The sequence below is a fragment of the Neofelis nebulosa genome, chromosome 7 (genome assembly GCF_028018385.1).
Source record: "Neofelis nebulosa isolate mNeoNeb1 chromosome 7, mNeoNeb1.pri, whole genome shotgun sequence".
NCBI classification, from domain to species: Eukaryota; Metazoa; Chordata; class Mammalia; order Carnivora; family Felidae; genus Neofelis; species Neofelis nebulosa.
Genome location: NC_080788.1, coordinates 42376675 through 42391852, shown reverse-complemented (window position 1 = coordinate 42391852; position 15178 = coordinate 42376675). Strand labels below are relative to the sequence as shown.

Genomic DNA, 15178 nt, shown 5'->3' with positions numbered 1-15178 from the left:
TCAGGGCTAAAAACCATTCTAGCTATGTCAGGCCCAGTCAGTAAGATGCGAGAAACATTTATTAAAATGTGCATAAGATACTTGCCAGCCATGTAAAATAAATATGCGGGTTTTCCCATCTCTGAGCTCAAACAGGCAGGTTTGGGAGCCTGGGGTTTTGTTTTTTCCCTTAGCCAGTGGCAGATCCCAAAGAACAAATGGAAGGAGACGGAGGAAGACATTGTAAAGAGGTCCCACGGTGTTTCTCAGGGAAAGATGGGGCAGAGGGGTAGGAATCATTGTTTATATGTATATCAGGAAGTGGAAAATATGGCATGTTCTCAGTCTATCTAAATTATAGAACTTTGAGGGATGTGATCCATTTGTATCAAAATAATGAGGCATATAATACGTTCCATTTAACATGTGTGGGAATTCTTTGCAGAGTAATTAGCATTCCTTTCTTCAGCCTGCATTCAGAGGAAACATACCATTCACACCCTCTCTGTGTTCACATTTTCCAGTGCGTTGGAGAGACTTTTTTTTTCTTTTCAATAGAAATCTTTGTCCTTTTCCTAATAAGACTTGGATTATATTTGGAGAAATTTAGCATCTCTTTCTTTCTTTTTCTGGCAGGAATTGATTTTAAAATCAGAACGATAGAACTAGATGGAAAGAAAATTAAGCTTCAGATATGGTAAGTAAAACAAAAATTATATACACAGTTTCTACCTTAGGTGGGAATTGAAAGTGGGAATTGAAATGTGAAAAATGTGAATTGTGGTAAGTTAGAGGTAACTTGTGATCACTAAAACGTCTTTTCTTTATCAGAACCAAGGGGAAGTGGGTAAATATTCAAAGGTGTCGCCACCGAGAATGAGAAGGTAAAGAATGAAGCCACTAAACCTTACAGCTGGAGGAGATCTGAGAACTCATTCTACACAAACACTAATTTTGTAGGGAAGGAAACTAAAATCTAAAGAGCGCATACACTTTATCATTGTAGTTGTTGCAGCTTTGAAATCAGATAAGGCAAAAGTATTCAGGCCGTAAGAAGCCTTAATGGCTTCTTCTGTGGGAAGTACAGATCTAGGTTCTAGGTTCTGCCTCTAATCTGAGGATTTGGACCTGTGCCTTCCCTTCTTAGGGCCTGTTTTTCATCACTTATAAATTGTTTGGTTGGACTGAAGACATTGGAGTTCCCCTCCCGATCTGATACTTTATAATCTGTTTTCATATTTCTCCTCTTTAAATAAAAAAATGAGGAACACTGGACTGATCTAATGTGTGATGATGACAAGAGTAGACAAAGCTTAGAAATTTAGAGCAGTATAGATTAAGAAGGAGGTAGGGCAAAATAGTCAAGTAATATATATCAGCTTTTTCCTTAGGCTGTTTTTCTTCCTTGAATCTCAGAACAAGAATAGAACTAGAGCATCATGTTGAAACCCACTAGTCCTTCTTTTACAGAGGAGGAACCTAGGACTTAGAGCAGTTAAGTCCATCTGAGGGCATTTGTCTGGGTTAATGTTAAAGCTGGGACAGCTACCCAAATCTGAAGCAGGATGTCAAGCTTCATATATTAGCCTAGTATAGTGAGTGGTTCCCAGTATATTTGTTGGGAAACATTGTGAAGGTTACCACAGGTTGCCCTTTTCATCTATTGATGTTTAGTAGGCCAAATATTTTAAAGATAGTTTTAAAAATTTTAGGGGGAAGCCAAGAGAATTTCTGACTCTGTGCCGAACAGTCCTGACCATAGCAATAAGAAGCCTTTCTAGGAGCCTGCAGTCGGTCAGCTAATTAGAACTTCATGTAACATCATGGCACTATTTATCAATACTCTCAGCAGCAAAATAGTCTCCATTCAGTCTTCACGACCAACATCGAGTATGGCAGGGCTTCTCCTCCGTCCTCACGGCAGAGCTGGTTCCAAATGCAGCGGTGTGTTAGATCAAAATATGGTTAGTTGGCTCAAAGGTGCTTGGCTTGTTTTCCCCCTGATTTCTTTGCCATATACCAAACCAGTGCCGTGTGTATCTAGGCCTGATCAGTGAGAGAACAGCAGGATAAGGTGACTGTGGTGTGATCCCTGGCCCTGCACTAAACAACTGAGACCTGGATGCTCCAGTGTCATTCAAGGCGACGAGCTGCTTAGTGGCTTAGTGGTAGACCGTAGCCTACCTGAGCCTGTTGCCTCTCGTGCACAGTGAGGATGGTGGTCATCCTACCACTGCACTGGGTGGTGGGGCATCATGGGAGCACCAGAGGAAAGTATTTGGAAAGGTGTATATAAATGTTAAGGTATTTATTGTTTCTAATTTATGATATTTCTCTTGGGCCTTCATCTCTTGTTTGGGTTTGGTATGCATTCGATTTCTAGTACATTTCCACAAATGCCTCGCTCTCCCCTGCAATTAAATTCTACAATTTAACTTGCCTTAGTGGCACAGGGAGTGAATTAGTTCTGGGGCTCATCCAAATTTAGAAATACTGATTTTCCCAGATATCAAGTCAATGTGACTCCCTTTATAGGGATTGCTTCAATAAGCATAATGAGAAATTTGAAAAAATTTTTCAGGATGTGTTTTCATAGAATGCCATCAGCTAAAAAGCAAGAATATATTCAAGTTTATGTAATTTTGAAGCGTTGTCCATATTTTCAAGTCTTTGGAAGCATCGTCACCGCTGTGTGTTAAACTCCAGGCTCCCATTTAATCCCAGGCTCTATAGCTGAAAAAGTGCTCGAGGAGATCCATTTTAGTGTGTTCTGAGCAGAATTTCCACAGTAGTAAGTCTAGCCCAATTGCTTGCGTTGTACAGAAATCAGACTTTCGGTCAAGAGAGCTAGATGCCTTAGTCATTAGGCGTTTATAGAAAGGATTATAACTACCTCCAGGGGTCCCAGAATTTAGAACCATTCTCTGTTCTCTCCCACGTGTGTTTGACTAATATGCCAGTTCCTAGCCGGGCCGTGTATTTTCCTGTTGCTGCTTTTATCATCAAGGACCAAGTTTCCCACCAAAGTCATTGTGAGCTCCTGACAGGCTCCTGTGGCCACCACCGCCTCCAGCTCACAGACAGCTGGCTCCCGCTGCGTCTCATTCCCCTTTCCCTTGAAACCACTGCCTTTGTGAGCAGACCAGAATTATATCCACAGCTTAAGGTCTCTCCTTGGTGATGCCGGCGATAACTTTTAAAACCTCTCTCTCCTTTGTTTCAAATTTTAGGGACACAGCGGGTCAGGAAAGATTTCGAACCATCACAACAGCATACTATAGAGGAGCCATGGTGAGTGTGTTTTAGGGTTTTGTAACTCTTCCGGTGAAAGTAAAACATGAATATTCATTTGTCAAGTTGAGAGGATCCAAGCTAGAGTCTAGTACAATGGGGACGATACATTTTTGGATGTGAAAACAAGACATTTAAAGGTTTTGTTTTTGTTTTTGTTTTTTTTATGTTCTGTGTTTAGTAACTGCATGCTTTGCCGTTGGTCTTCATAATATTAATCAGGTCAATAGCCTGTAGATGTTTGAGAACTCCTCCACACCTTCTGAGCAATTGTAGATTTTTGTGAAAGCTGGGAGACCAGTTAAAGACAATACCAGCGATTCAGGTAAAGGCTAATAGATGAGAATATGAATAAGGCCGTGCGTGCGAGTCGGGGGTCAGAATCGGGAGATATTGCGATTGTTGGGCCTATAGGATTTAGTGACGGACTGGCTGTGAGGAGGTTACTCGCAGGGGTCTGCTTGGGCGGCCTGGCAGGGTTATATTGCTCTTTATCAAAACGAGTACAAAGAGGAAGAGAAGATTTGGAGGGGACAAAGACAACCTGCTGGTTCACTTGTTGGGTTTTTGGTGACGACAGGAGATATTTGGGAGCTGATATCCAGTCGTTGGTCTCCAAAGCATGCCTGACCCTGTCTGTCTCTTTGGCCTCATCTTGTCTCCCATTGGATCTGTTCACTCTTACCAAGATGGCTTTCTTTTAGTCAATCCAGTGGGTTCTGGGCCTTTCTGGTCAGCAAGATATTTATAATGTTTCTACTGTGTGTTGGGCACTGTGGGTTTTTTCTCCACCCCTGCCTCAACCCCATTGCCCAATTCAAGTTTGATACTCAGTCCTCAGGTCTTGGCTTTAATGTCATTCTCTCCGGGAAGCCTTCTCTGACCACCCCTATCTCCTCAACCAGATTAGATTAGCATTTATATTCAAAACTCTCCATGGTGGGGAGCCTGGGTGGCTCCTTCGGTTGAGCCTCCGACTTTGGCTGGGCTCATGATCTCGTGGTTTGTGGGTTCGAGCCCCATGTTGAGCTCTGTGCTGGCAGCTCAGAGCCTGGAGCCTGCTTTGAATTCTGTGTCTCCCTCTCTCTCTGCCCCTCTCCCTGCTCCCGCTCTGTCATTCTCTCAAGATAAATAAACATTAAAAAGTATATATATATATATATATATATATATATAAAATATTAATATATATTAAATATATATATACTTTTTAATGTATATTAAAATATACATTTAAAAATATATATATATAAAATATTAATATATATATTAAATATATATATATATAAAACTCCCCATGCTTCTTCATAGCAATGGTGAGTTATAATTACTAGTATAATTATTGTTTATTGTTTTCTTTGCTAGCTGTGCTTGAAAGGAAGGGGCCTTGTCTATCTTGTTCACTGCTGGTAGCACTAAGTATGTTATCATACACATAGTGGGTGCTCGCTAAATATTTGTTGAATGGATGGATAGATAGGTAGATCTAGCACTTAGTATAGGAGTGTGGTCTGGTGATACAGATTTTACAAGCGTCAGTTGATACATTTAGAAGATAAGCCTTTTAGAAATACCAGACGTGAGGGTCTTTAAAGATACGATGACATTGCCTTTCATTAAACCTGTATAACAAATGTATTCTGTTTTAAGTGTCTGTGATTTACGTAGATGATAGTGACATTTTGATTAGCCCATATAAAAAGAAATAATTTTATTGTATTTATTTATTGTCAAAGATTTTATTTTTAAGTAATCTCTACATCCAGCGTGGGGCTCAAACTCACAATCCCGAGATCAAGAGTCTTTACCAATTGAGCCAGCCAGGTGCCCCTAAAAATTATCTTTTTGGGGCACCTGGCTAGCTCAGTGAGTTAAGCGTCTGGCTTTTGGCCCAGGTCGTGATCTCGTGGTTCTCAAGTTTGAGCCCTGTACCAGGCTTTGTGCTGACAGTGCGGAGCCTGCTTAGGCCTCTCTCTCTCTCCTGCTCTCTCCGTCCACCCCCCCCCCCCTCCGCCCCCAAATAAATAAACTTTAAAAAAAAGAAATAATTTTATTTTTATTTACTTTTTAAATTTTTTTAACTGTTCATTTTTGAGAGAGAGAGAGAGAAACAGAGCACGAGCAGGGGAGGGGCAGAGAGAGGGAGACACAGAATCTGAAGCAAGCTCCAGGCTCTGAGCTGTCAGCACAGAGGCTGATGTGGGGCTCAAACTCATGAACTGTGAGATTATGACATGAGCTGAAGTAGGATGCTTAACTGACTGAGCCACCCAGACGTCCCAGGAAATAATTTGAAAGTAGTATGGTTACAATCTTAGTATAGGGGTAAGAAGCAAGACATTTCTACTTGTAATAAACAAATAGACAACAGAAGTGATTATCTCTTTCTTTCAATGCTATTATCTCTGTTTTAACTTAAATACCCTTTTAGCTCCAGTTAGTGCTGATTCTTATCACATGAAGTCTGGTAGAAAGGGTGTATCACCTTTACTGCAATCACTAATTCATTAAAGGTTAAGAGTAAAGATGTTTACAGACTATCTATTTACATGGTGAGACGATGGAAGTATTTATTTATTTACTTTTGCTTCTCTGTACTTTAAATTTTTTATTGTATTTCATTAAAAAGGACACAGGACAAAAAATGGTTTCTGGAGGGTAGGGGTACACTACCATTATATTCTATTACTTTAAGTATATGAAGTACTAAATAAAGATGTTATTTTCTTGTCACAGGGAATTATGCTGGTCTATGACATCACAAATGAAAAGTCCTTCGACAATATTAAAAACTGGATAAGAAACATTGAAGAGGTATGTATGGAAAGAGAATGGTGATGCTACGGAGGAGGAGCCCTGCTGAGTACTTTAAAGGGCTCCTTCTGTTTCTGGAAGAGGCAGCTGAGCTGCCACGAAGTAGGGCACGGCCAGGTCAGGCCCCCTCGCTCTGAGGAGCACCACAGAGGGAGAGATCTCTGGTGCTGCCAGCCTGGTGACCCCGTCAGACAGGGGGGTACAGCCAGGACAGCAGTTTCACAGAATTCTAAACTTGGGCCGGATCTTGAAAATAATTTCATCCAAGTCCCCCGTTTCACACATGAGAAAACAGAAGAGACTTGCTTGCGCTCCTTCCGAGAGCTTTAACATCTGACCCCCAGGTTCTTGCCGTTGGACTGGCAAAGATACCTCTCTATTCCAACATCTTATCAGTTTTCCCTTCTAACATTTTCTCCATCTTAACGTATTTGAAATCTGGTTTAATTCCAGATTGACTGGTATTAAGATGTGTTTTTATGTCTTTGACATTTCAGAAAGCAATCTGACTTTAAAATCATTTTGTACACATTTATATTAACCTACATGAATTTATATTTTAAGTAGTTCAGAAGCCAGAGTCCCTTCCTCATTGGCCCACTCAGTACTGGGTTTTTTTTCCCCCCTTCTTTACTAATATTTGGTAATCCTTCTAAATCCTTTAGTTTCCTTCTAAACTAATACTTGGAAGTTTTGTTGTTGGACTAACCGTCCGTTTTATTTCTGTTTGTACATGTACCAAAAAAAGGCATGAGAATGACCGCAAGCCTTTGAGGGAAAAGTTAGCACGGACTCTTAAGCTGTAGCTCTTTCCTCCTCCCATCTTTTACATTTTCCTCTGAATCAGACCCTGTGTTGAGTAAAAGCTTGTCTTATTATTAAATTTATGGATATGTTTCTGACAGGTTAGGATTTGTCTATTGAATACCTGTGTTTTTCTCAGGCTGTTTTTATAACGTACTATTTTCTCCCTGCAGCATGCCTCTTCAGACGTTGAAAGAATGATCCTGGGTAACAAGTGTGATATGAATGACAAAAGACAAGTGTCAAAAGAAAGAGGAGAGAAGGTAAATTTGAACTGAATGCATAAAGATTGGAATCTATTCACACTAAGAGTTTATTTTCTTAGTATTATTTAATTATTGGTTTCAGTTTGAAAAGTATCTGTGATTTTAATCCTTTAAAAAACAACAAAGAGATGTAATCCATACTTGAATGTTGTGAATTAGTATTCGAGATCCATCCCCATATAATGTGTAGTCATGACTCATTCCTGAAGAATTTGCTGTTTTCTGGGAGATACAAATTGGTCCTTTTTCAGATTCCTACAGCTTAGAGTTCAGGCTATTTCTTCCATATCTGTGTGAAAATGTCCAGTTTTAAAGGTCAAGTAAATCATTCTCTTCAAGTAAAAGTAATAGAATAAGTGAAGTTTAAATAGTAATCATAGTCCAGTTCCCTTTTTTTCCTAAGAATATTTTACTACACATTAGGTTTAGGTCATTATGAATAAACTGCTTGTAACTCATCAAAGCTATGGATCTCATTTACAGGGATTTCTCTATTTTGCATCCTGCAAAAAAAGCAAAAACGTTTATTATATGTACATATTTACTTCTAAATTTTCTAAATTAACATTTTCTAAATTAACTTAGAGGCTTCAATTTTTAAGTCTTGGAATTTTGCTGTGCCTTTTTTTAGTGATACATACAAAATACATTTTGTTTTTAAATCTGACTGCAAACTTTTCCCCTATGAACATTCATTTAGTCTTTGTATTTTAAGTGAACTGGGAGCTTTTTGGGAGTAGATGGAAATAGAAACCAAATAAAAACGAAAGCATTGAGTACCTAGTATTTTAAGCTTTCATTATCTCCTGCACCAATTTATTAAAAAAAATGAAAAGTCCGTATAGTGACTGTTGGGAGAGTTGTACTTTGGGAGCAGATAAAAGACGTCAATGAATCCCAAATTAAGGGTAGGAGCGAGTGTCTGTTTCATAGTTTTTCTTTTCTTCTTCTTCTTCTTCTTCTTCTTCTTCTTCTTCTTCTTCTTCTTCTTCGTCTTCTTCTTCCTCTTCTTCCTCTTCTTTTATTCATTCATTCATTCATTCATTCATTCTGAGAGAGAGAGAGAGAGACAGAGTGTATGCACGCATAGGGGAGGGGCAGAGAGAGAGAGAGAGGGAGAGGGAGAGAGAGAGAATCCCAGGCAGGCTCCATGCTATCAGTGCAGAGCTCTATGCAGGGCTTGATCTCACAAACCATGAGATCATGACCTGGGCTGAAACCAACAGTCGGACGCTTAACTGACTGAGCCACCCAGTTGCCCATCACAGTTTTTCTTGTAAGTATATTAGAGAACTGAAGCATAATAGAAAAAAAGAAGTACTCAAATGGTGTTTTGAGTGAAAGCAGTGCCATTTTACTTATGATGAATGAGTTAGATGTCTACATTTCAAAAAATAGAAGAAAGCAAAGAAATTTGAGAACCACAAGAGTTCTCAACTGCATACTGTACCTTTGGGACTTTGAGAAACCTAGAAAATGGAAATGCTTTATATGTTGAAGCAAATTGAACTGAATTTAAATGTTTCTGTTTGCCTTTCAGTTAGCAATTGACTATGGGATTAAATTCTTGGAGACAAGTGCAAAATCCAGTACAAATGTAGAAGAGGTAAGAAAGAAATGTTTGATGACTTCTCTGGGGTAGCATTAGAGCTTAGGTACCTGTGTTCAAACAACTCTCCAAGACTTGTTACTTTCTTTCTTTTTTTCTTTTTAATTTTGTTAAATGTTTTATTATTTATTTGAGAGAGAGAGAGAGAGAGACAGAGAGAGAGAGAGAGAGATTGGGTATGAGCAGGGGAGGGGCAGAGAGAGAGAGAGGAGACACAGAATCTGAAGCAGGCTCCAGGCTCTGAGCTGTCAGCACAGAGCCCGACGCGAGGCCCCAACCCACGGACTGCGAGATCATGACCTGAGGTGAAGTCAGACGCTTAACGGACTGAGCCACCCAGGCACCCCGTCTTGTCATTTTCTTGGTAAATGTCTTGTGGGAACTCCACCTCCATCTTGTGAACTTCTGTGCTTCTCACTTTATGCGGACTCAGGTTGTTAAATGCACCCAGCCTCCATGTGGGCTATAATGAGATTGCTCAGTTAAGATTCACGGAACAGAAGGTAAAAGTTCCATTTAAGTTCACCTTTGCCCTTTGTTTGGGAAGCTGGAAATCCTGCACTCACTGACCAAGCATAGTGTCCTCTGCTCATTTATCATGGTTCCTGTCATACTATAGTAGCCTGTAGCAGGAGAGTCTTAATTACTTTCATGTCGGTACTCTCTCAAGAGAGAAACCGTATATTGAACAGGTTCCCTTAGATTAAGCATGATACATTGTAACACAGCAGTATTTAGTAGAAATAAGTGTGTCTATCAGAGAGTAGGTTTAATACATTTTCAGTAAGTTAACTGTTAAAGACAACCAAATCATCTAAAGACTTCTAAGAATAGATTTTATTTATCACCGGCAGAGTTGTTGATAATATTTTCTTTTTTCTTTTTTTTTGGGGGGGAGGTTAATAATATTTTCTTTTTTAAAAACATTTTTTAAACTGATCACAAAAATGATATATGTGCGTTAATACATGTAACTCAATAAACAATAATGTTGATGGCTTTGTAGACATTTAATTTCTTAGGCTACTCACCACTCACCATAACATTATGGCTAAAAATTGAGATTGAAATGACTTTATTGGCTAGTGAACACTGATCAGAACTTTTTCTTTGTTTTCAATAAAACTAATTTTTTTCCGGGTTGGCTAATGGGTGTTAGGAAACAGGAAGCTTCTTTTGATTTATTTACATAAGCATAGATAAGCATAGATCCGTTTGCCACAAAAAAGCAGAAAAAGGGGAGCCTCTTTGGTAGAGACAGAAGAAAATATGTTCACTGAGATGGCCCAGATAGGATTGCTCTCACAGGATGAACTCCATACCCTGGCTTAATGGAGCAGGTGTAGGTCTCTTTTTGTGCACCCTACTCACACCTGTGGCTTAGAGCAAGCTTTGAGTTATGGAAATACAGAGCTGGGGAGTTGCCTGAGCTGCTTATTCTGACCAGGTGTTCTACAGAAATTAGCAGTTTGCCCAGAGCTTTAACTTAGTGCAGTTGGTTTGTCATAAGAACTAGGATGGGCTTCTTTAGAAACTTAGACCTACAGGTGACCAGTGTGACAGTGCAACACTGATAATGAGTGATAATAGCAGTTGTCACATTGTTTCTATTTGGCTTGATTGGACATAATCCTGCTGAACATCTTTGCGGGTATCAGGAGTGTTTGGGAACAAAGAAAGTGACAACAGTGGGTTTAGCATGGAGACAACTGAAGGTGCTTTAAGAGTCTTGGCTCTGTAGAGGGGTGCCTGGCTGGCTTAGTCAGTGGAGCGTGCGAAATCTTGATCTCAGGGTTGTAAGTTCAAGCCCCACATTGGGTGTGGAGATTACTTAAAAATAAAATCTTAAAAAAGAAAAAGTCCTGGCTCTGTAGAAATAAAGTAGAGATGATAGAGTTAAAAAATGTGTGGTTTGGGTCAAGAGACACTAGACACAAAGTGAGATTAGTCAGATTTGTCCTGCTTCCATTTGAACTGATTTCCATGGTGGGGAATTTAGCTGAGCTAAGACATGGAAGATGATATATTCTCGGTACAAGAGTGAAAGCAGTTTGAAAGGGAGGAGATTGGAGATAAAAGGTAGAGGTTTTTGGGAAAACAGATTCTAGAGCTCTAGGTATTCATTCAGTGATTAAACAGATATTCAGCATCTCCTAAACCAGGTGCTGTGTCCCTCTCTGAGGACGTGGCAGGACTTAGAGCCTCCACCCCACTAGGTGCTCTTGGTGCACCGAGAAAGCTACCCATAACTCAACCAGTGTCACATTAGAAACTTGTGCCGGATATTATGTGCAGAAAATATTTGGTGAGTGAATGCATGACAGTTTTATAACACTGGAAGTGTTTACGATATCATTGAAAAATAAGAGGCTATTCAAGTGTGTACTATGATTGTAGTTATGTCCTTTTCTTGATTAAAGGTGTCAAATAATATACTTTATAATGAATTAATGAAAATTCCACATTTCTATTTTAAAATATGCTATAAACATATAATAATAAAATGTTTGGTTTACCTTTAGGCATTTTTTACACTTGCACGGGATATAATGACAAAACTCAACAGAAAAATGGTTTGTATCACTTATCATTTTTATTTTCCTTATGCTATTTGTTAAATTTGTGGTCTTATTCATGCTGTTTAATTTGATTCGTGCTTTTATTTGATTAAAAGGATAGGCCTGATTTTGATATATTCACGTTGCCTCCTTTTCTTCTGGACTCACGTATTCACCTGGTTGAGCTTTGATTCTTATTTCTGTTTCTTCATGTTTCTTACTTCTGAACCACAGCTGCCTCAGTTCTTTCATCTGACTCTTAAAGGTGGTCTTTAATGGAATTTTGACCAGAATAATTAAAATATTAATGACACAAATTAAATTTTTGCCATAAAATTATGTAGCTTAGTTTTCATGCGACAGATACTTATATCTATATGTAATTATGATCTTAAAGTTGTTAACGTTTGCTTAAATTAGACATGATCTCAGTGATGAATCATTAGGACCACATTGGAGGTTTGTTTTAACCTGAAGCCTGAATATAATTGTATACCTTATGTTACCAACTCTTCCTACATCTAACAAGAGGATTGCCTATACCAATATCTTAACATCGTTTCCCTCATTACCCTTGAAATTTTACAGGCCTTTGGCTATAATTTCTCTGAACTGGAAATAGGAGCTTCCTGTCTAACATATTGTTAACATAAAAGGTGCTATCCTAAAAATATTTTTCCCGTTTGAATCCACCATTTCCAAAGAAACAATGTCAGAGCCTAACGAGTTACTTTCTAATAAAAAAACTCTACTGAATACGCATTTATGGTTTTATTTGATATTTGTGTTTTTTAGATAATTGGATCCAAACCATGAAACTTCAATTTGCATGGTAACTTTATTATCTTCCCTTTTTTAGAATGACAGCAATTCATCAGGGGCAGGTGGACCAGTGAAAATAACAGAAAACCGATCAAAGAAGACCAGTTTCTTCCGTTGCTCGCTACTTTGATGAACTCTTTCTGAGAGACTGCAGCACACCTAAAGGACCCTTTCCGGCTTCTCTGAAAGCACAGGTCAGCCAGCCTCAGAACCACACCGCCCGGCTGCTGCGGAGAACACCACTGAACCTAGACTTCTCAACACAGAACGCCACGTGGGTTCCAGCCTCGTGGCCTAGAAAGATAACAGGCTCCTTTTTTCAAACATGGAAGCAATGAAGTGGAGACATACGCAGGACTTAACTTGTTTTTTCTTTGGTTTGTCCCAGAAGCTGCTATCTTTCTTTTTCACTTTGCACATCAGTGTTAGCCTGTCCCTGCTACAGCACAGTCTCAGACTCGTATCTGCACACTTTTGCCTTGTGAAGTTCTAGACAAACTTGTGCACTTGGGGGGTGTTTGAAAAAAGTAAAACATTTAACGCAGAGATTAATATGCTAAAACTAAAAGATGTTGGGTCTGGTTCATGTGGCCAAATGTTATTGCATTGATAGAATTTTTTTAAGGGCTCTAGTTTGTGATTTCCTTCAATAAGAATCATTAAATTCTGATAAAATTCATCTTAAAAGTTCATAAAAATGTCCATCTATTCATCAGAGGCCGCAATTTATTTCTCCAGGTGGTTGAGAATTTTGCTTCATTCCTGGCCTTTTGGTCAGAGAGTTTGGGTAGCTGAAGAAATCACTTTTTCAATTGATTACCTCTGCCTCATCTGTAGAAGCTACATTTGGAAATCACCTTAAGCTCACTTTTCCTGGGGTTTGTATTCACTGTTCTTTCCTATTTTTGACCTGTTGTAACTGCTCAGTTATCTAAAACATAACATATTTGAACATTGTTGTCTGTTTCTAATTGTGAACTTCTTGAGCTGAATTTTATACAGGCAGAGAGATGTACCATTTGGGTTTTATTTCAGCGTCCTATTGTTCCGTCACATCAGCATATGTAATATATTTTTTTCTTAGGTTCACTCCCTAGCTTGCTGGTTTCGTTTGTAATACCCAGTTCCTACTGTAATCCCTGTCTGCAAGAGTTAACAAGAATTATATTTAGACCTTTGTTCGTAGAAAGCTTACCTACAGGGAGAGAGATTAACTTGTTGATATAAATTTAATAGAGATAGCTCTTGGTGATGGTAAACATAAAGATTTTTTATTCTGGTTTTATTTGGGCTTCTTTTTTTTTTTTTTTTTTAATAAAGATAATTAGACCTAGACCTAGTGCAGCCTCTAGGAAAAGTCTTGCCCTTTTGTTAGAGAAAATATGAGTAAGGTTTCCATTCTAAAACAGCTGTTGTTGAATGTGTAGAACCCAGTTCCATCTGTTCAGGTTCATTGTTACAGAACTTGGTCCAGTCATTTGGGTCAAAGCCAACCAAGAGCTTAGCTGCCTTTCTCACCAAACACTGGTACTGGTATACCTTTTGTAGATGTGCCAAATTCAGATAATTTTGACATTGCTTTTATCCTAGCCTTCAGTGTCAAAACACAGAAGGGAGTAATAAATCGGTGATTAGGGTAATGAACTCTCTTAATAATCACTCTTCCTGTTAGGTCCTTTTTGTTTCATAGAGGGTACCACCATGCTTGATAGTTTAGAGTGGAGGGGAAAATGGAAATGGATTGCTTGTTACCACAGAGCATTGTGCTTCAAATTAAGACATAGCGTTAGAATGCTTGGACCAGTCAACCTTTATTTAGTACTTGTTTGAAAACTTACGTCCAGTTTAGCAGCAGCAAATATACCAGAGCTATTTTTGATGGATACGCTAAACTTAATGTTGACAAATTTCAGCCTTCTTGATTTTTTTTTTTTATTTACCTATCGGTTTAGAGGCACCTGCTGGTGTCCCAGTACAATCAGTAATTGCTCGATTGAAAGCTGATTGTACATCTACCATCTTAAAATTAGATACATTTTTGGAAAGAAAAAATAATTTCTTAGAAACATCTTGTCTTTGCTAATTTTCCGAAAAAATATCCAAGCGGTTAAGCTTTCTGAATGGTAACAAAGTACTTTCTAAAAGGCAAGTGCTATGACACCATGTATGAATGTAATTCTAGTAATTTACCTCTGACTATTTGGTGTCTTAACACTTTGGTTTATATCTCAGGGGTTGTCTGCAAACCAAAACTGACATTTTCTGTGGTTAGGCTTTTTTTTTTTTTTTTTAACAGAATGCTTTGCTTCTGATTTATTCCTTCTCTCTTCTTTTGTCTTATATGGGTTAATAATTAGTCTCCATGAATTTCCCTTTGAAAGAGCCTGTAAAAGTGATGAGTCTAAAAGTGCTCTTTGAAGTAGCAGCAATTTGGGGATATATGCTCTGTTATATAGAAATAAATTGTCCTTGCTATTTTCTTACATGTAGCTTTGCTGAATTGTATATAATTTGAGCTAAGACCATAGGAAATTCCCTTTCTGCATGGTAAAATGCCCCAATAAATACTCCACTTTGCTTCATAATGTACCTACAGTGCATTATTTTTTCTATTTGTAGATGAATTTTAGTGACAGATAATTGTCTGTTCCCTGCTGAAACTGAAGAAATCTAGTTTTGCGTGAACATGTTTGTGGTCTTAGGGGAAAGGTACACGCAGACTTTGGCAGCAGTTAGTGGTTCGGTGGCTGCACTTTATTGTCCGTGTGCGAATTTTTGACAATGATTGGACTAGACCTTTTCAAATAGAGTCTGAGGATGTCAGACCATGAAAATGTGCTGTAACTAAGTTAGCATGTAAACCAGTTGATTGTAAGACGTTTCGCTGGGAATTTATTTTCGCTATGTTTTACTTCATACAGATTATGAGAAAATAACCACCTGTGCGTCGGTTAGGAGGCGCCACAGGGTTTCTTACTATTTACGTGAGCATTTTGTGCAGTCTTTGTTATAAATGTTCCGAAGACTATACTCTT

General features: G+C 38.6%; 1 protein-coding gene across 1 annotated transcript in view; it reads left to right on the top strand.

Moving 5' to 3' along the window:
- Nucleotides 1–14732, top strand: part of RAB8B (RAB8B, member RAS oncogene family) — a 55949-nt gene extending 41217 nt beyond the window's left edge. Inside the window, exons 2-8 of the mRNA XM_058737487.1 lie at nt 616–676; nt 3210–3270; nt 6007–6084; nt 7062–7151; nt 8695–8760; nt 11286–11336; nt 12181–14732. Coding sequence (XP_058593470.1) covers nt 616–676; nt 3210–3270; nt 6007–6084; nt 7062–7151; nt 8695–8760; nt 11286–11336; nt 12181–12273 — 500 coding nt within the window. The 3' untranslated portion in view covers nt 12274–14732. The remainder of the gene's footprint in view (nt 1–615; nt 677–3209; nt 3271–6006; nt 6085–7061; nt 7152–8694; nt 8761–11285; nt 11337–12180) is intronic.
- The last annotated feature ends 446 nt before the right edge of the window (nt 14733–15178 follow it).